Here is a 21222-nt window from a genome sequence, read left to right on the forward strand (position 1 = left end):
GATGGCCCAAGTGCTTGGGTAGTAAACCAATGGAAAGAAGACCTTTCTCTCTCTCTCTCTCTCTCTCTCTCTCTCACTATCTATAACTCTACCCATCAAATTAAAAAAAAAAAATAAAGATGTGGAGATTTATAAATTACGTGAAAAAGAATTCAAAACAATGGCTGTGTGTTTATAAAAGATTACTAATAGAGTCAAGTAAAATTGAGAAATCAGTGTGTGACATGAATGAGAAATTCGGCAGAGATAGAAATACTGAAAAAAATCCAAAATAAACACTAGAAATTAAGAACTCAGTAAGTAGCCGGCGCCACGGCTCAACAGACTAATCCTCCGCCTTGCGGTGCCGGCACACCGGGTTCTAGTCCCGGTCAGGGCGCCGGATTCTGTCCCGGTTGCCCCTCTTCCAGGCCAGCTCTCTGCTGTGGCCAGGGAGTGCAGTGGGGGATGGCCCAAGTGCTTGGGCCCTGCACCCCATGGGAGACCAGGAGAAGCACCTGGCTCCTGCCTTCGGTTCAGCGCGGTGTGCCGTCCGCAGCGCACCAACCGCGGCAGCCATTGGAGGGTGAACCAACAGCAAAGGAAGACCTTTCTCTCTGTCTCTCTCTCTCACTGTCCACTCTGCCTGTCAAAAAATAAAAAAATAAATAAAAATAAAAAAGAACTCAGTAAATAAAAAAAGTACAATTGAAAGTCTTAACAACTGACTATATCAAGTAGATAAATTATCTGCTCTTGAACACAGGTCTAAAAAATAGACAAAAAAATGATGAAGAAGAAATTAAAAAGAACAAAAGCATTATGTGGTATCTAGGGTATACCTCAAAATTCACCAATGTTCAAGTTTTTGGAATTCCCAAGGGATAGGGGAAAGATTAGCTTGGAAAACCTAGTAAATGAAATAACAGAAAATCTCTTGAATTAAAGAAAGATATGAACATCAAATACAGCTCATAGGACTAAATAGATTTGATCAGAAAAGAACCTCACCAAAGATACAAGATGGCTGAATGATCTGACTTCATCCATAATAGGATATGAAGAAAATGTGCTTCCAGGGGTTGGACAGGCATAAATTTGCAGTGGAGAAGTGACTCAGAACAAAAGAAGTCTGTGAGACCACAAGGAAACAGGATAGACACAATGCTGAGGCTGCCAGCACAACACAGACAACTACCAGATGGGAGTTTCTATCTTCCCAAATCAAGAAAAAAGTTGCTACATGCCCCACCACTCATAGCTCTAGCTGAGGGAAAATTCCACAATCACCCACTGACTTTAACTCCAGCCTGGGAAGCTGCCTGGGGTCTCTGTGACTGCTTGGCTCCAAGAAGGAAAGCCACAATGCCTCCTTCTCCTCCTCCACCACCACAGGCACTAGACTCACAGCTGACAGTCATTCTGTTACCAGAATATATCATAGCCAGAGTGATAGAAATATGCAGGGTGGAGACCCGAACCCCTGCATTCTGTAACTGTGGGAATTTTGCCCAGAAATCCAGGAGCTATGTTCTACATGATCCAGAGGGTTTCCCTCAGCTTCTTGGAGGTACCAACAGCAGCGGACCATAAAAAACATCCAGTCCTCATGTGAGGAAGTCCACTTTGCATCTTCTAGCCCATAGTACTGGCAACCTCAGGGGGAAAAACCCAAGCATCACCCTTGTATGCCCCTTAAGAACTGAGCAATATCATTTGTGCCTTGCAGAACAGGGACTGTTGATGTTAGTATTGGAGTAATTCTCACTCACAGAATCTGGAGTGCTCTATCTCTATTATTCTAATTCAGACAGGTGACTACCACTATCCCCAACACCTTACTCCAGCAATGGACGATCTGGGTAAAGACCCCACTGCACCTTGCAACACCAGCATGATAACAATATATACTGATTTCCTCAAACACACTGGAATCTACCCAGTGGACCTAAGGAAGAATCTGCCTGCTTTCTACCTCTCTGGTATATACCTGCCAGGGCAAATCTCCTGTATACCTTGTAGTCACCCTGTAGGGTTGTAGCAGGATTCAGTTCACATCTCCACAACCTGGGACAAGTGCTGTTTAAGTCCTAGTACCAGTTACATTCACTAGCAAGACCAGAAGAAGGGCCCATTCACATCATAGAGTACTAAAATCATAGTTTTTGGTTGGCCAATCCCACATATCACTCAGGCTTTCCAGTGGGACATAGAGACAGCCCCTTTGTCATCCTCACATGAAGAACAAACCCCATTGTAGCTGACAACAAAGTACCTGTGGACTGAAAAAAAACAAACCATCTATAGGAAACACCATTCACCTCAAAGTTACACTTCTACTCCTATGAACTACCGCAGACTAGACCATTGTGACACTTATAAACAAAGCTGACACTGATTAAAGCAAAAGAAACATCACTCAGAGGCTACACTTTTGAGCTCACCTTGAAACAAAGCCAAAGAAACAAGACAGGTTATATCGTTCATTATACCTAAACCATAAACTCTTTTCCAATGAAACCTGCACCATGAAGAAGGGACTATTACAGCAGATGCATAGACATCAATATAGGAACACAGGAGACATAAAGAAGCAAAGTAGCAGGATACTTCCAAAAGAACTCAATAATTCTCCAGAATTAGATCCTGATCTGAAAGAAAGCTATGACCTACCAGAGACAGAATTCAAAATAATTATTGTAAAGAAATTCAATGTGATCTAAAAGAATACAGATAGATAAAAGAAATGAATAAATCAATGAGTGACATGAATTTAAAAATTCAATAAGGAGACACAAATCATTAAAAGAGCCAAACAGAAATTTTGGAGATGAAATCTTAAACTAGTGAATTAAAAAAACACTATTAAGACCTTTAGGAGCCGGCGCTGTGGCATAGTACATAAAGCTACCACCTCAGTGCTGGCATTCCATATGGGTGCTGGTTCAAGTTCCAGCTGCTCCACTTCCAATCCAGCTCTCTGCTATGGCCTGGGAAAGCAGTAGAAGATGGCCCAAATCCTCGGGCCCCTGAACTTGTATAGGAGACCCGGAAGAAGCTCCTGGCTCCTGGCTTTAGACCAGCACAGCTCCAGCTGTTGCAGTCAATTGGGGAGTGAACCATCAGATGGAAGACCTCTCTCTCTCTGCCTCTCCTCTCTCTGTGTAACTCTTTCAAATAAATAAATAAATCTTAAAAAAAAAAAAAAAAGGACCTTTAACAGTAGAATAGAACAAGTGAGGAAAGAATTTCTGACCTGGAGGTCATGACTTTTGAAATAACCCAATCAGACAAAAAGAAAACGATAACAATGAAAAAAGTCTGAGTAAAATATGGAATACCATTAAATGACCAAATTTTTGTATTATTTGGATTCCTGAAGAAAAGGAGAAGGAAAAAGGTGCAGAGAACCTGCTAAAAGGTTGAAATTTTCTGAGGTCTTGAAAGAGACAAAGACAACAGACCCCAAGCAGACTCAACCAAAAAAGTTATTGTCCAATTCAGACTCTAGTCAAACTGTCAAAAAGTGAAAGCAAGGAGAAAATACTAAAGACAGTGAGATTTATCTCAGAGATGCAAAGGGTGATTCAACATTCACAAATCAATAAATGTTATAAATCAAATCAAATCAACAGAAAGAACACAAATCACATAGTCATCTCAATAAATACAAAAAAAGCATTTGGTAAGATTCAACACCACTTCATGATAGTAAAACAAAAAGCCTACATATCAGGTATAGAAGGAATATGCCTCAAAATCATAAAGGCTATTCATGACAAACCAACAGCCAATAACACAATGAATGGGAAAAAGCTGAGAGTTTGAAGCAAGACCCCCTACTTTACATTCCATACAAAAATCAACTCAAAATGAATCATATACTTAAATATAAGACCTGAAACTATACGAGGAAAACATAGGAAGAACACTCCAAAACACTGGCTTAGGCAATCATCTTTTGGATAAGACCCCAAAAGCATAAGCAATAAATTAGATAAATGGGATTATGTCAAACTAAAAAAAAAGTCTGCACAGCAAAGGAAACAAAGTGAATACACAACCAATAGAGAGGAAGAAAATATTTGCAAACTATACATCTGATAAAGAAGGATTAATACCCAGAATACACAAGAAGCTCCAGAAATTCAACAAGGACAAAACAAACATGTACTTTAAAAATTAACATAGGATATGAATATTCATTTTTCAAAAGAAATACAGGGACAGGCATTGTGGTGCGCTGAGTTAAGCCACTGCTTTCTTACAATGCCTGCATCCCATATTATAGTGCCAATTTGTGTCCTGGCTCCTCTGCTTCCAATCCAGCTTCCCACTAATGCACCTAGGAAAGCAGCAGATAGTAGTCCGAATACTTGGGTCCCTGCCACCCACCTAAGAGGGCTTCAGGACTCAGCATGGTCCAGCTCTGGCTGTTGCCAGGATTTCAGTAGTGAACCAGCAGGTGGAAGATCTGTGTGTGTGTATGTGTGTGTGTGTCTGCCTTTCTCCCCATCACTCTGCCTTTCAAATAAATAAATTATCTTTCAAAAAAGAAGAAATACAAATGGTGAATAAACACATCAAAAATGATCAGGATCACAGCCATCAGCAAAATGCAAATAAAAACTACAATGAGATATCACTTCACTCTAGTTAGAATGAGTAGTACCAAAAAGTCAAAAAATACCAAATACTGGAAAGGATGTGAAGAAAAAGGAACCGTAATGCATTGCTGGTGGGATGCAAATTAACACAGCCATTATGGAAAACAATGTGGAGGTTCCCTGAAAGACTAAAAATGGATCTAGGAAATCCATTGGGGAAATCCAGCTATCCCCAATTCTGGGAATATATCAAATGGAAATGAAGTCAGCATATGAAAGATACCTGCACTACCAAGTTTATTACAGCCCAATACATAATAGCAAAGAAGTGGAATCAACCTGGATAACCATCAACTGGTGACTGAATAAAGAAAATGTGGTATACACACATGATGAAGTATTTCTCAGGCACAAAAAACATGAAATAGTGACATCTGCAACAAAATGGGTGGAACTGGAGATCATGATGCTAAGTTAAATGAATCAGATACAGACAAATACCTCGCTTTCTCTCATATGTAGAAGTTTATGTGTGTATGTGTATATATATAAAAACATTTCAAAATGTATATATGTCATATTATTTAGAATACAGATATTTATAAATGTCTTCACTGAATTGTACTCATAATATAATATACCTTTCATTCCTAACTTTGATTTGTCATGAATCATTATAAGACATTATTATATTTATCCCTGCTTTCAAGAAAAATGGTGTGTGTGTGGTAAAATTTTAAAAACTGTATTCATTGAACTCTTCTTCATACTTTTCTGTATTTGAATTATTTTAAATAAAAAATAAACGGGACACTGACATAAAAAGTATTCAACAAATGTAAATATCCTTCCATGATAAAAACTTTCAATAATTAGGTATATAAAGAATAAACCTCAACAAAATAAAGGCCACATTGCACAAGCCCACAGCTAATATCATAATCAACAGTGAAAAACTGACAACTTTTCCTCTAATATAAATAATAAGCCTATTGTTGCTATTTCTATTCAACATAGTATGGGCAATTCTAAAACAACTAGGCAAGAAAAAGTATCCAAACTATAAAGGAAAAGTGTCCCTGTTGGTAGATCTTATATATAGAAAATTCTAAAGGCTCCCCTCAAAAGTTTATAGAACTAAAATAAATTCAGTAAACTTGCAGGATACAAAGTCAATAGCACTTACACACTAAAACAAACTATCTTACAAAAAATTCATTTTGAATAACATCAAAAATAAATAATATTGGAATAAATTTAACAAAGTAGCAAAAATAACAGTACACCACAAACTATAAAATATTGATGAAGGAAATTGAAGGAGACAGAAGGAAATGAAAAGAAATCTCATGTTAAAGGATTAGAAAATTGATACTATTTTAAAGAGTCCATAATACCCAAAGAGATTTACATATTCAAGCAATATTCTTGAAATTCTTCATAAATCATCAAAATTCTTCATAAAACTAGAAAAAGAATCCTAAAATTCACTGGTGAGTACAAAAGCATAAATAGACAAACAGTAGTGTACCAAAATAAAAGCAAGGGAAAACAATCAAAAGAAGAAAGAGCTAATCTGTGGAAAGGGTTAAAATATTTACAAACCACACACATGAATAAGGAGTTGGTATCCAAAATACACAAAAAATATAAATAACTTGGGGCTGGCGCTGTGGCACAGTAAGTTAATCCTCCACCTGAACCACTGGCATCCCATATTGGGCGCTGGTTCTAGTCCCGGCTGCTTCTCATCTGATCCAGCTCTCTGCCATGGCCTGGGAAAGCAGTAGAAGATGACCCAAGTGCTTGGGCCCCTGCATCCATGTGGGAGACCCAGAAGAAGCTCCTGGCTCCAGATCGACCCAGTTCTGGCCATTGTGGCCATCTGGGGAGTAAACCAGCAGATGGAAAACCTTTCTCCCTATCTATCCCACTCACTGTCTGTAACCCTACCTCTCAATTAAAAATAAAAAAAGAAAGAATATAAGTAACTCAATTATCAACCCCACCCCCACACAAATAAATCAATGAAAAACAGGCAAAAGACCAAAATAGACACATGCATGGCCAACAAGTATATGAAAAAAAAGGCTCAATATCCCTAATCATCAGGGAAATGCAAATCAAAACCACAATGAACAATCACTTCACAGCTGTGTAAAATATCAAATAAAACATTGTAAAAGTTTAAAAGTGGAAAATCATATATATTACATAGGAATCCATGTGTATCAGTTAAATTATATCACTATGCTGATGATCCCTAATACATTCTCAGAAACAGCGACGATTAGTCCTAATGCTGAGATGATTAGATCTGTCCAGAAACTCAACACCAAGGTATTAAAAACAAAGACAAGTGAACACATGGCAAAAACAGTGATATCATAGATCCTGTATCATTTCCCAATATTGTTTCAAGGTACATCGTTCTTAATTTCCAGAATTCTATTCCCATATGTTCTGAGCTAGGGATTCTGCTAGAATTCCTTCAACACAGGGACCACCTAGAACAATGCTGAAATCCAATGTTCAATATTTCTATCTATTTGTATGTAACTCTAGTTTTTAATCCTCAAACATATGATACCTTAACATAATAAATAATACGAATTTTCCATTTTAAACTTACAACTTCTCTAGGAGCCGTCACTGGAGAAACATGCCGAGGAACACTCACTGGCTGTCTAGAAACGTTTGCTTGATTTTTGCCATCTGATCTGAAAGATACAACAACCTTTGGGTTAAAATAATATTAAAAATTTACACATGATTTATTATACATATTGAAAAATAAATACAGTAATGGTGGTGATATTGATCACAATGAAAGCTGAAACCTACAACATTTCTAATAGCTTTCCATATTTAACCCTCACAATATGAAAAAGTATTAACCACTTTTTATAATTAAATAAATTAATTAAATAAATTCAATAACTAAATAAATATAGAGTAAATAAATAAAATTCTAAGAAATAAAATTTGGTCAATCAGGATAGTGTTTCCTAATTTTTCTCATCAAATGTTTTTTCTTTTTGCCTGTTTTTCATCTATTTGAGAGGCAAACAGAGAAAAAGACAGCAAGAGATCTTCCATTCTCTGGTGTACTCCCCAAATGCCCGCAACAGCCAGTTCTGTGCCAGATTAAAGCCAGGAGCCTGGAACTCCATCCATAGCTCTCATGTAGGTGGATTACCTGCTGCCTCCCAAAATGCATTAACAGGAAGCTGGATGAGAACTCAAACTGGCACATCAATGCAGGATGGGAGAGTCTCAAATGCCATGCCACAAACCTACCCCAAAATTTATTTTTTAAAAGCTTAAAAATCACAAAATCTGTTTTCAAAACTGAGAATTTAAAACTGTCCTGTATGAGAACTGATACAGGAAATAAAGAAAAGAAAATTTTCAACATTTACTTGTCTCATATTTCAATCTCTAATTAGGAATCACAAATCACATCTCACTCCACTAACAGAAATCAACATTAAGCAAAATTAGTTCTGGAGGCCCTTTTCAGCAGACAGGCTGATTCCCCTCCCTGTGAAAATGCTTAGCCACCATTACCCTTTAAAACATACTAACCAAATCAAAAGAATAGTGCCCCATTTCTAAGACTGACAATCCCCATGATACATCCATCATCACTAAAACTTTAAGTTATTAATGTAGATTTAAAACATCTATCTACTCATATGTTTGTGATCTCTTCTTTCTGAAGTAGCTTCTCCACAGTCGATCTCTCTTAATGAAGACAAAAGCAGCCAATCCAATGAGGGGAACAATGAGGAAGAAGAACACCAGGAGTCCATCCCTCAGAGCAGTATTCTTTTCTAGAGAGATGAAATGTGAAAGAATGGTCACAATACTAACTCATACTACCCAGAACATTCTAAGTAATTATAAATTTCCACATTATTCAATAAAGAAACTGATATAAACTGAATACATTGGGAAGTCTTCTCATGCTTCATGCCTGACCACCCAATTTTTGCCTTTACAAAAATAACCATTTTCATTAGCCTCTTGTATAATCTTATATTTTGCAAATTTAAGCAATACAGAAATGAACTTTTAACAGCAATCCCTCAAAATTGCATATGATAAACACTATTTGGCACATCACTTTTTTTTTTCACCTATCTATATATCTTTCAAAACCACAGAGGGCATACTCATTTTCTACACAAACTTCCAGAAGATATTCTGTAGTTTTAATTAGTACTCCACTAACAGATACTTTTATTTTTCAATCTTTCACTACTATAAAAAATATGGTATAATCCATAACTTTATACACGTCATATCATACACAGGTATGATTACAGAACGTGCCAAAGGCAGTACTGCTATATCAAAGGGTGTAGGTGTTCATCATTTTTATAAGGTGTTATCAAATGGTCCTCCACTGTGATGGCTACAAGTTAGTACACCCTCAAACAATACATAAGAATTTCACACAGCCTCACTCACAGAGCCAAGCTGAAGGATTTTTGCCAACCTGGTAATTGAAAAATTATTTATTATATAAATTCCATTTATATATTTTTGTTTAATACTATTGAGTTCAGCACCTTTTATGTTTAAGGAAAAACTGTTATTTCTTTTTCTCAGCTCAGTCCTTTCACTATTATTCTATTAGACATTCGGTTTTGTTGTTCTTAGATCCTAAAAACTCCATACGCTATGGAGATGAGCTTTGTCTGTGATATGAGTTGGAAATATTTTCCCATTTTGTCATTTGTTTTAATGGTATTACACTTTCTTCTGTGCAGCAGTTTATTATCTTTTATAGTTGAATTTATCAATCTTATTTTTATGGCTCCTGGATTTTAAGTATCATCATAACTTTTGAAAACTTCATTAATTAGCATTAATCTTATCTGTTTTGTGTTCTTTAGAGAAATAAAGGAATGATAAACTAAAATTTTCCTCATAATTCAGTTTGTAGAAGGACCAGAAATTTCTAATACAAGTATAAAATTATACGACACATTCAATTAAAAAAAACACACACACAAAAAAAATCAAAGTCAGCCAGATATGGCATTTCATCATTACTAATAGGTAGATAAATTTAAATTCAGGCACCCAACATAAAAATGGTAAGATTGTATTGAAACTGGTACCTTCAGGCTATGGGCAGCAATTCACCACAGTATTATTTGTTTGGAAATTTTATCAATAACCACAAATAGATTTATGCCCTTCAACTAAATAATCTCATTATTGGCAATTTATCCTTCAACTGGACAAAAAAATGCATATTTGTTAACAGTGCATATCAAAAGTACAGAAACGACCCAAATGTTAAATAATTTAAAAACAGCTAAATCAAGTTACAGGACAGCAACCTGACAGTTATTAACAATCATAATGCTGACTTTCACATCTAGCCAAGATGTAGTAACAGATTTATCAACTAAACTAAAACAATCAGACAAAATATATGAAACACCAGTTTTTAAGAATTAGCAATGAGAGAACAAAAAACAATGACTCCCGTTAAACAGAAATTGAAATAAGGTGACTCTTAAATTGCCCCAGTTTACTGGTTAGAGAGAGTTAACAGATGACAATGGGGAATGTGGAAACACAATCAAAGCCAAGTTACTATCTTGGGTTGAAGAGATAGTGCAGAAGACAAAGTTGTTAGAGTTCACTGAGCAAAGTACCACAGGAAAGGAGCTACTCAGAATCTGAAAGATCCATACAGGGTTACCCTCAAATAGTTAATTGATTACTGATCAATTTGTACATGGAGAGGATTTCAAGATGGCGGAATAGGGAAGGGTATACTGCTCTAGGCTAAGGGTAAATAGTGTAAAAAAGGGGGGGGGTGGGGCGGGGTTGGTAGTACATTCTCAGGGTAGAGTGAGGAGAGAGAAAATCGCAATGGAAATTCTACAGGAGGAAGAACACTGTGGAGCAGTGTGGAAGGTGCACACATGCAGCAGGAAAACAGAGTAAACACAGAACCCCAGCAGCCGAAAGCCAGGTAAAACGCCAGTCTGGGTGTGAGGGGAGATCAGCCTGCAGTAGCCTGGGCCACCGGAGAGTGTGGCATGAGTCTGGCCTGGAGTCCTAAGGAGGGTAGGGTTACCTGCTGACCCAGTCAGAAAAAAAACAGAGTACATTTCTCTCACCCTACTCCCCACGACAAAAGCAGTCGGCAACTGGCTGAGGGTGGGTGCTGTTTTGGGCATAAGCAGAAGCTGCAGAAACTCTTGCGCACATTCCCAGCAACTGGCTGGGACAAAGATGCCATCTTCTCAGCAGTACCACATCACACACCTGACAACCAGCAGGGAGAAGGTAACATTCAGCCTGAGGCTCTCCTGCATGTGTGTGATCTAGAGATTCCAGCAGAGGAAGAAATCCACGGTCTCCACTGACTCTCATTCTGGCTGGGAGGACTGAGAGGGGGCTGGGCAGCCACGTATGACTGTGAGGTGCCCCAGCCTCTCAACACATCAGGCTCCTAAGTCACCTAGGTGGAGAACCCACAGGCAGCTGTCTCTGGGAATGTCTCTACCTCTCTGCAGACGATTCAGGCTAGCAGAGCAGAGTGCATCAATTGCTACCTGTGACGCTGGGAGCCTTCTGTCACACTGCATATTAGCCCCACCTAAAGCACTGACCAGAGCTCCCTGGCCACACCATATGGGTGCTGGTTAATTTGCCAGCTGCTCCACTTCTGATTCAGCTCCTGCTAATGGGAAGAACAGCAGAAAATGGCCCAAGTGCTTGGACCCTGCCACACACGTGGGAGACTCAGATGGCTCCTGGTTTCAGCCTGGCCAGCCCTGGCCACTGCAGCCATCTGGGGAGTGAAACAGTGGCTAGAAGATATATCTTTCTTTCTCTTTCTCTCTGTAACTCTTTCAAACAAATCAATCTTTTAAAAAAGGAAAGAAAAGAAATATATTTGAAGAAATAATGGCTAAAAATTTTAACAGACAAAAAAAGCTCAAAAAATTACAGGCACATCCAGACACGTTACAATAAATTTCTAAAAGTCAGAAGCAGGGTAAATCTTACAAAGAGAGAATAAAAGATGGATTACATAAAGACACTGAATACAAAGAAAAGAATTATAGTAGATTTCTCAGGAAAACAATGCAAATCAGAAGACAATATATGGATATCTTTTTATAAGTGGGGTGTTGGGGAGAAGGGACTGGTTCCTTATAATTCTTTACTCAGCTAAATTATCATTTAAGAAAGGCAAAGACTTCATCACAAATACAAAAGCCGAAAGTATTTCTCAATGATAACCTGCCATTAAAAAAAAAAAAAAAGTCAAAAGAATCCTCTAAGCAGAAATTAAATGAATCTCAAAGAAATGAAGAACACTAGAAATTGTAACCATATGGTACATAAAAATAATTTTAAATCTTTTAAAATGTTTTTAAATCTCTTTAACTGGCCAAAGCAAAATTACCAGCTGTTAACTGTCAGGTCTATAACTACGTATAAGTAAAATACATGACAAGAGCGCAAAAGCCAGAAAATCAGAAATATACAGAAAGTCCCACAATATCACATGGGAGACTGTGATAGAAAAATATCACGATGGTGGAAAGGGGGACAGGAATTACCACCTCTTTGAGCTGTGTGAGGATTACTCATTTGGGAGAAGAGGTACATTAAGCTCTTGGTACTGTTCCGGCACCTCATGAGTGCCCAATAAACTATGCGAATATAATCTTACAAACTGGACGCTTTGCTTAAATGGAAGCAATGGGGAGACATGGAGAAGCCTAGAGCTTTGGAGTTAGGCTGGCGGTGATACTGGGTAAACTACTTGACCAGGGGAGTTTGTTCTCTTTCTTTTTTTGAAGATGTATTTATTTGAAAGGCAGAGTTACATAGCAGCAGAGAGAGAGAGAGAGTCTTCCATCCGCTGATTCACTTCCCAGATGGCCGCAACGGCCAGAGCTGTGCCGATCCGAAGCCAGGAGCCTCTTCCAAGTCTCCCACGCGGGTACAGGGGCCCAAGCACTTGGTTGATCTTCTACTGCTTTCCTGGGCCATAGCAGAGAACTAGAATGGAAGTGGAGCAGCTGGGACTAGAACTGGCGCCCATATGGGATGCCGGCACTGCAGGCGGCGGCTTTACCCGCTACGCCACATGGAGTTTGTTTTCTGCCCTGTTAAATGATCTGTTTCTGTCTCAGTGGACTAGCAGGATGGTCCAGTCGGGTAGCATGAGTGGAAGTGGTTGGGATGGTGTCTGGAATGTCCTAGGAGCTCAGTAATTACTGATCCCCTGCCTACGCAGTGTACCTAGAACCACAAGAGTATTTTGCTTCTTGGCTTGTTTTGTAAGGATAACTCGAGATTCAAATTAAAGCGGGAGAGGTAGGGTTTGCTTTTAATCCAGGCCCTACACTTTACTTAATCTTAGCCAAAAGGCCGAGAAGCGATAATAACCCAGGCCCTTGTCTTCTACTTAGCAAAGGTGTAGAGTGGTGCAGTTTATTTAAAAGGTGAGAGAGCAGACTGCCCCGGGGGCAGAGTTGAAGGGGCGGCTTGACTGACAGGTAGGTGTTGGAATTGCATAGGGCGGGGCTCACGGTGGCCTTCATCTAGCTGTCAGAGTGATTCCCATGAAGTCTGCCTTCCTGTTTTCTAGCCATTTATTTTCTCTAAATAATCAGTTTCTTTAGTGCCCTTCCTGAGGTTAGTGTACCCATATAAATAAAGCAGTAATAGGATGTATATGTCGTGTACGTAGTAAATTCCAAAGATCATTCCACAGGAGTACAACCAGGGCGTCCTCGGGCCTGTCTGTGAGGCTCATACCATTTTATACACACTGGCTACTTGAACCAGTAGAGGACCTTGGTCTTAATTGCAGGCTGCAGTGAATGACTGTAAATATGTGTAGGGTTCCTGGAAGTAGGATATTTGAATCAAAGGGTGTGGACATATGTTGTTTTGATCGCTATTGCTCAATTCTTTGTAAGTGCCTGTTTCCCCATATCCTCATCAACGCTCTTAGGAAACTTTTTGTTATTTGTCAATCTGGTAGGTGAAGAATAGCATCTCTGAGTTTTTTTAATTTGCAGTTATTTTTATTGGAGTGAGCCTCTCTTCATATGTTTAAGATAAAATTATATTTTCCTCTCTGTGTCTGTTTATATCTTTTGCCCATTTTTCTTGTTAAAAAATTATTTGTCTTCCTTTTTATTTGAAAGGCAGAGAGAGATCTTCCATCTGCTGGCTCACTTTCCAAATACCCTGAACAGCCTGAGCTGGGCCATGGCGAAGCCAGGAGCTCAGAGCTCCGTTCCAGTCTCCCACAGGGGTGGCCTCCCATGGTGTGAGCTGGATTGCAGTGCACCGGAAGCAGCCGTTTCCATAGGATGCAGGTGTCCTGAGCAGGGACTGAACCACTGCGCCAGGGCACCCTCCCTATTCTCTTACTGAGTCAGAAGAGCTCATTGTATATTGGGAAAATCAACTGTCTACCAAGACAAATATTTCTCATTTGCTGTTTGACTTTTCAACCTACTTTGAGTGGCAGTGAAACCGAGAGAGACAGTTTCCATCTGTGTGCCCACTCCCCAGTGCCTGCATCAGAGGTGGTAGGGGCATGGGTGAAGCTAGGAGCTGAGAACTCCGTGCAGGTCTTCCGTGTGGGTGACAGGAACCCAGTTACTCGAGCCATCACCACTGCTTCCCAGGCTCTGCATGGGTAGGAAGCTGGAATCCGGAGCTAGAACCAGAAAATGAAGCCCGGTATTCTTACTGTGGGATATGGGTGTTTTAACCCCTAGGCTAAATGCCTGTCCCTAGGGTGTGTCTTGCTATGCAAAAACACTAGCTACTTATGGAATTGAATTTAGACACCCTTTTTCTTTGATTCTAGTTTTGTGTTATACTTTGAAAGTCCTTCCTCACTCTTAAGTTTTAAAAAAAGAAATATTGGGGCTGGTGTTGTGGGTAGTGGGTAAAGCCACCGCCTGTGACACCAGCATCCCATATGGGTGCTGGTTTGAGTCATGGCTGCTCTACTTCCTTTTATTTATTTATTTATTTTTTTATTTCATAAATGTGAATTTACAAAGTGCAACTTTTGTATTGTTGTGGCTTCCCCCCCACAACCTCCCTCCCTCCCGTGGCCCTCCCCTCTCCCTCTCCCATCCCGCCCTTTATCGAGTTTCATTTTCAATTACCTTCATATACTGAAGATCAACTTAGTATATACTAAGCAGGGATTTCAACAGGCTGCATTCACACAACCGCACAAGGTATAAGGTATTGTTTGACTAGTAGTGTTTTTAAGTTTCATAGTAAAACACATTAAGGACAGAGATCCTACGTGGGGAGCATGTACCCAGTGACTCCCACTGTTGATTTAACACTTGGCACTCTTATTTATGAGTCAGCAATCACCTGAGACTCTTGCTATGAGCTGTCTAGGCTATGGAAGCCCCTTGAGTTCACCAACTCTGAACTTGTTTAGTCAAGGCCGTGTCACAGTGGAGGTTCCTTCCTCCCTTCAGAGAAAGGTGCCTCTCTCCTTGATGGCCTGTTCCTTCTGCTGGGGTCTTGTTCACCAGGGTCTTTCATTTAGATTTTTTTTGCCACCGTGTCATGGCTTTCCATGCCTGTGAGACTCTCATGGACCTTTTAGCCAGATCCGAATGTCCCAAGGGTTGATTCTGAGGCAGGAGTGCTGTTTTGGGCATTTGCCATTCTATGAGTCTGCTGGGTGTCCTGCTTCCCCCGCAGGATCATTCTCTCCCTTTTAATTCTATCCTTCATTATTTGCTTACACTGGTCTTATTTGTGAAATCTCTTCGACACATACCCTATCTTTTGATCAGTTGTGTATTTATACTTATCACTTTACCAAGTGCGCTGGCATTGGTACCTGCCTCCTTGGTAAGATTGATTTGAAATCCCCTGGCATATTTCTAGTTCCACCATTGGAGGTAAGTCCGAGTGAGCATGTGCCAACCTATATATCTCCTCCCTCTCTTATTCCCACTCCTATGTTTAACATAGATTACTTTTCTGTTAATTTTAAATGCCTAAGAATGATTGTGCATTGATTACAGAGTTCAACCAGTGGTCTTATGTAGAACAAACAGAGCAACAACAACAAAAATACTAAAAGGAATAAAATGGTAAGTTGTTCCTCAACAGTCAAGACAAGGGCTGATCATGTCATTGTCTCTCATAGTGTCCATTTCACTTAGCAACAACAACAACAACAATAACAACAAAAATACTAAAAGGAATAAAATAGTAAGTTGTTCCTCAACAGTCAAGACAAGGGCTGATCATGTCATTGTCTCTCATAGTGTGCTCTACTTCCTAATCAGTTCCCGGCTCATGTGCCCAAGAGAGTAGCAGAGGATGGTCCTAGTCCTTGGGCCCTTGCCAGCCGTGTGGGAGACCCAGAGGAAGCTCCTGGCTCCTGACTTTGGAGTGGCTGTTGCAGCTGTTTGAGGAGTGAGCCAGTGGATGGAAGATGCCTCTCCCTCACTCTCAAAAATAATAAAAAATAAAAATAAAAATAAAAAACCTCTGTCCCAAATAATAAATAAATCCTTAAAAAAAAAAAAACTCCCATGATTTAGCCTGTTAATTTTATAGCTTAGTTTTATTTTGCAGTCTTTCCGTCATTTGGATGTTAGTGAGGTGTGAAGATCATAGTACCCTTTATCACCAGCACTAACCTTGGTTGTCTCTGATAAACCTATTGTACAGATGTAAAGAGTCCTGCCCGCAGCAGGGGGGTGCCTGCTCCAGAACCTGCTCCTCTCCCTGTTCCCAGATTAGAAAGCAGCATTTCTGTTTGGCAGGTGCCGAGGTTCAGCCTTCCGCCACCACATTCAGTCTGTCCTTGTGAATGTTCGTGAGACCAGCTACTTCTCCCCGTCCTCACTGCCTCACCTTGTCCAGGTCTTGATACTGTTTGCCTTCGGGGCTCACACGGATGCTGCCCCCTCTGCCTGCATGCAGCTGGCTCCTCATTCAGGCCTCACACCCTACTTGCCTGCCCTATCAGGGACCCTCAGTTGCTATGGTGCCACTGTGTTTTCTTTCCTATACCTACCAAACGCTGATTATTGCCTTGTTCATTCAGTGTCATCTTCTACTAGCAGCTTACTGGTATCAGGGGTCATTTGTTTTGCCTTGTGCTACATTCCTAGCATCTGCAACGCTGCGTGTCACGCGAGCGCTCAAAATATTGATCGATTGACTAAATGAACAATCTCTCACCTGGACTGCTTCAAGACTACAGATTCTCACTTTCTCCCTCTGCCTCATGAGATACAGATACAGAGAGATTTGAACTCTTCGCTTGATGTGTCAAGAATAAAATCAAGGCATCCTGAGAAGGGAGGCAGCCCCCTGGCCAACTGCTGGGCCATAGGAATTGGGACTGTGTGGTGTGATGACCAGACAGGGTCAGGGGTCCTGGCTTCTGGTGGCAGCTCTACTGCCTGCTGTGTGATGTGGAACAGCTCACTTCACCTCTCTAGGCAGATTACTCTTCTTTAGGTGCTGATACTAAAATCTCCATGATGGGTGCCAGCTCGAGTCTCAGCTTTTCCACTTCCCATCCAGCTCCCTGCTGATGCACCTGGGAAAGCAGTGGGAGATGGCCCAAGTCCTTGGGCTCCTTTACCCTTATGGGGTGAAGCTCCTGGCATTGGCCTGGCCTAGCCTAGGCTATTGTGGCCATCTAGGGAGTGAACCAGCGGATGGAGGATCTGTCTCTCCTCTCCTCTTTTTCTGTGACTCTGCCTTTCAAATAAAATAAATCTTTATTATTTTTATTTTTTTAAAAGATCTCAGTGATGGGCTGGTGTGTGGCATAGCTGTTGCCTGTGACTCCAACATCAATGGGTGTTGGTTTGATTCCTGGCTTCTCCACTTCTTCTTTTTTTTTTTTTTAAGATTTTATTTTATTTGAAGGGCAGAGTTACAGAGAGGCAGAGACAGAGAGAGAGGTCTTCCATCCGCTGGTTCACTCCCCAAATGGCCACAATGACCAAGACTGAACCAGGCCAAAGTCAGCTTCTTCCAGGTCTCCCACGTGGGTGCAGGGGCCCAGGCACTTGGGCTATCTTCACTGCTTTCCCAGCGCCATCAGCAGGGAGCTGGATTGGAAGCGGAACAGTTGAAATCCCATACGGATGCCAGTTCAAGTCCTGGCTGTTCCACTTCCAATCCAGCTCTCTTTTATGGCCTGGGAAAGAAGAGGATGGTTCAAGTCCTTGGGCCCCTGCACCCACGTAGGGGACCTGGAAGAAGCTCCTGGCTCCTGGCTTTGAATTGGTCCAGCTCCAGCCACTGCAGCCATTTGGGGAGTGAACCAGTGCATGGAAGACCTCTCTCTGCCTCTGTAAGTCTGCTTTTCAAATAAATAAATAAATATTAGAAAAGAAAAAGGGCAGTTAAAGAGGTAAGGGAGGCAGTGAAATACTTTTACAGTGTTTATTCCAGTTTACCATGTGCTCACCTTAAAGTTGTAGGTTTTCCTTCAAAGGAAGACAGTGTATTTGGGGAAAATGAGAAAATTCTGACCCAAATGTCCTGCCTCTATAATTTTGCTAAATGTGGTCTCTTATTCTGTAATGCTTTATTATAATTATATAATTATATTAATTTTAAGCATCCTTTGAAAAAATTTATTTGAAAGGCAGAATGACAGAGTAGTAGAGGAAGAGAGACATCTTCCATCCGCTGGTCACTCCCCCAACGGCCACAATAGCTGGGCCTGTGCCAGGCCAGAGCAGGAGCCAGGAGCTCCATCCTGGTGTCCCATGTGGGTGGCAGGGGCCCGAGTGCTTGAGCTGTCACTGCTGCCTTCCAGGGCACATTAGCGGGAAGCTGGACTGGAAGCAGAGCAGCCGGGACTCAAGCTGGGAGGCTGGTATCATAAGCAGCAGCTTATTCCACGGTGCCACAACGCTGGCCCCTACAGTCATCCTTTAAAGACTATCAGGTGTCACCCCGAGGCCTCTAAAGGGGCAGTGGGGCTCCCCTCCCTGTTCTCTAGGCATTCTGTAAATTCCCCCATGAGCTCTCTAGGCGTGGGCTTGGGCGCCTTCCTCCTTTCCACCTGCCTCCTCACAGTGGCTGCAGGCTCAGCACTCTCCCTACCCCCAACCTTGCGGATTTCCCCTGAAGAAACTGGAACTTTGACTCCTGTAGCCCCTGGACAACCTTCCCTCCCTCTCAGGCCTTTTTCACCTGTCCCACTAACGTAGAGGACAGAGGATAGGGAACAGGAAGCAATTGGGGCTGACCCTGAGCCCAGGGGTACAAGGTGACAGATTCTACCCAGAAGCCACTGCAGACCTTTCCCTGTCCACGGCTGAAGCTGCGTCCTCTCCCAGAACTTGCACACAAGGCTCCTGCAGGCAAGACTGTTAGGCTGGGAGTCCGTGCACACACTTGGACTTAAACCTTCCAGGCCACTTTCTCCACATTGCTTGGCTGCTTAAAATCTCTCATTGCCTCCCGCAGGCTTCTGGGCAAGTTCTGAGCTTGTGGCCCTTGGTGGTGTGATCCTGCAGCCCACACTGCATTCCAATTCTTGATTCCCCGCACATCTCAGGCAGCTGCTGCAGGCATCTGTCTGCAGTTTCCCAAGCACCAGGCTCTCAGACCCTCCCGGGTGCTTTGTTGGGTCCGTTTTCCCGTGGACAGCACTTCTCCAGGAACCCTTCCCTGACGTCCTCGGGCAGAGCTGGGACGTTGAGTGTTTGGCCCTCCAAACACCTCCATATCAGTGGCCTCATTGCTTCACTGGCATGGTATCTTGGACCAGACCAAGCAACTTGAGGGCCAGCACCTCATTTTTTACTGGTATCCCTAACTGTGAGACACACACTAGGCACTCCGTATACCCTGAATGAGGCTCTTGACAAGGTATGGAGGGCCAGGTGATAAGAGAAACATCCCAAAGCACCTGTCTTTTGCTTTGAGCAAGTGGATCATGGAGACAAGTCTCACTGTCATACTTTGCCTGAATAAAGCTTTTTTTTAAAAAAAAAAAAAAAGGAAAAATATCACGATGGTATAAACTCAAACATATTACCAATCAAATTGAATTAAATGTAAATGTTCAAAATCCAAGGGGGCCGCCGCCTACAGTGCCAGCATCCCATATGGGTGTCAGTTCGAGTCCCGGCTGCTCCACTTCTGACCCAGTTCTCTGCTATGGCCTGAGATAGCAGCAGAAGATGGCCCAAGTCCTTGGGCCCCTGCACCCATGTGGGCGACCCAGAAGTTCCTGGCTTCTAGCTTCAGATCAGTTCAGCTCTGGCCATTGTAGTCATCTGGGGAGTGAACCAGAGGATGGAAGACCTCTCTCTCTCTCTCTCTCTTTTTTTCTCTCTATCCCTCTCTCTCTCTCTCTCAATCTTTCTTGCTCTACCTCTCTCTGAAACTCTTTCCAATAAATTTAAAAACTCTTTTAAAAAGAAAGAAAGAAAGAAGGTATAAACAGACGCCTGTATAGCTGCAATAATATGAAAATAATTTGGTATGAAGATCCACAGATAAGAGAGTAGTAGCCTATTAAAGCAAGTCAAGGAAGTTATAATATGTCTTATGTACAGTGATATGGGCTGGAAAGGTAAGTTACGAGCAAATCATGCATTTAAGCCATGTTAAGGGTTTGAGTTCTTTTTTTTTTTTTTTTTTTTTTTTTTGACAGGCAGAGCGTACAGTGAGAGAGAGAGGCAGGGAGAAAGGTCTTCCTTTTCCATTGGTTCACCACCCAATGGCCACTCCGGTGGCGCGCTGCGGCTGGCGCACCGCACTGATCCAAAGCCAAGAACCAGGTGCTTATCCTGGTCTCCCATGCGGGTGCAGGGCCCAAGCACTTGGGCCATCCTCCACTGCACTCCCAGGCCACAGCAGAGAGCTGGACTGGAAGAGGAGCAACCAGGACAGAATCCGGTGCCCCGACCGGGACTAGAACCCAGGGTGCCGGCGCCACACGCGGAGAATTAGCCTAGTGAGCTGCAGCACCGGCCGAGAACTTCATTCTAATAGCAATGCTGAAACACTGAAATTAAAGCAGGACACGTACATAATCAAAACTGAACTCTTGAAAGAAAATACCGAAGCTCTGTAATGTAACATGGAACACAGACGAGAGGGAGCAAAATGAGAAACATGGAGCCCAGACAAGAAGCTACTATGTAAGTCCAAACAAGAAGTTAAAAGTAATACACAGGGATTTAAAAAAAAAAAAAAAACAGAAACATTCATAAGGACTTTAGGACACAGAATCAACATAATTTAGTTTAACAATTGATGCACTAAGTGGTTCAGAGATTCAAGGATACCCAATTGACGACTTGGGCCACCAGCAGATCACTCTAATTTTTTTTCCATATTACTTGCCATTGTATGTAGGTCCGCTGTCCACACTTCCTCCATATCCTTTAGTCTCACAATTTGGAGGAGCCCAGCCATTTTCACAGTGACAATTCTTATTGCTATTACATACCTTCAAAGCAATAAAAATACCACTTTTGTTAATTGTGAATGTTGTTCTGTATCATCAACTCAAGAAGGAAACCAAAAGAAAGGACTAAACATACATGAATTCATAAACATTCTCTACACGTGAAACACTGATCAAGAA

At 41.4% G+C, this 21222-nt stretch overlaps 1 protein-coding gene across 3 annotated transcripts in view; it reads right to left on the minus strand.

The window, feature by feature from the left end:
• The window catches only part of ADAM9 (ADAM metallopeptidase domain 9), a 151187-nt gene that overhangs the window by 14877 nt on the left and 115088 nt on the right, over positions 1-21222 (minus strand). For all 3 annotated transcript variants that reach the window (XM_062212891.1, XM_062212892.1, XM_062212890.1), the window contains 3 exons: positions 20979-21084; positions 8281-8422; positions 7219-7306 (listed from right to left, as the gene is read on the minus strand). In XM_062212891.1, the coding sequence (XP_062068875.1) occupies positions 7219-7306; positions 8281-8422; positions 20979-21084 (336 nt within the window). The remainder of the gene's footprint in view (positions 1-7218; positions 7307-8280; positions 8423-20978; positions 21085-21222) is intronic.

The sequence above is a fragment of the Lepus europaeus genome, chromosome 16, assembly GCF_033115175.1.
Source record: "Lepus europaeus isolate LE1 chromosome 16, mLepTim1.pri, whole genome shotgun sequence".
Taxonomy (NCBI): Eukaryota; Metazoa; Chordata; class Mammalia; order Lagomorpha; family Leporidae; genus Lepus; species Lepus europaeus.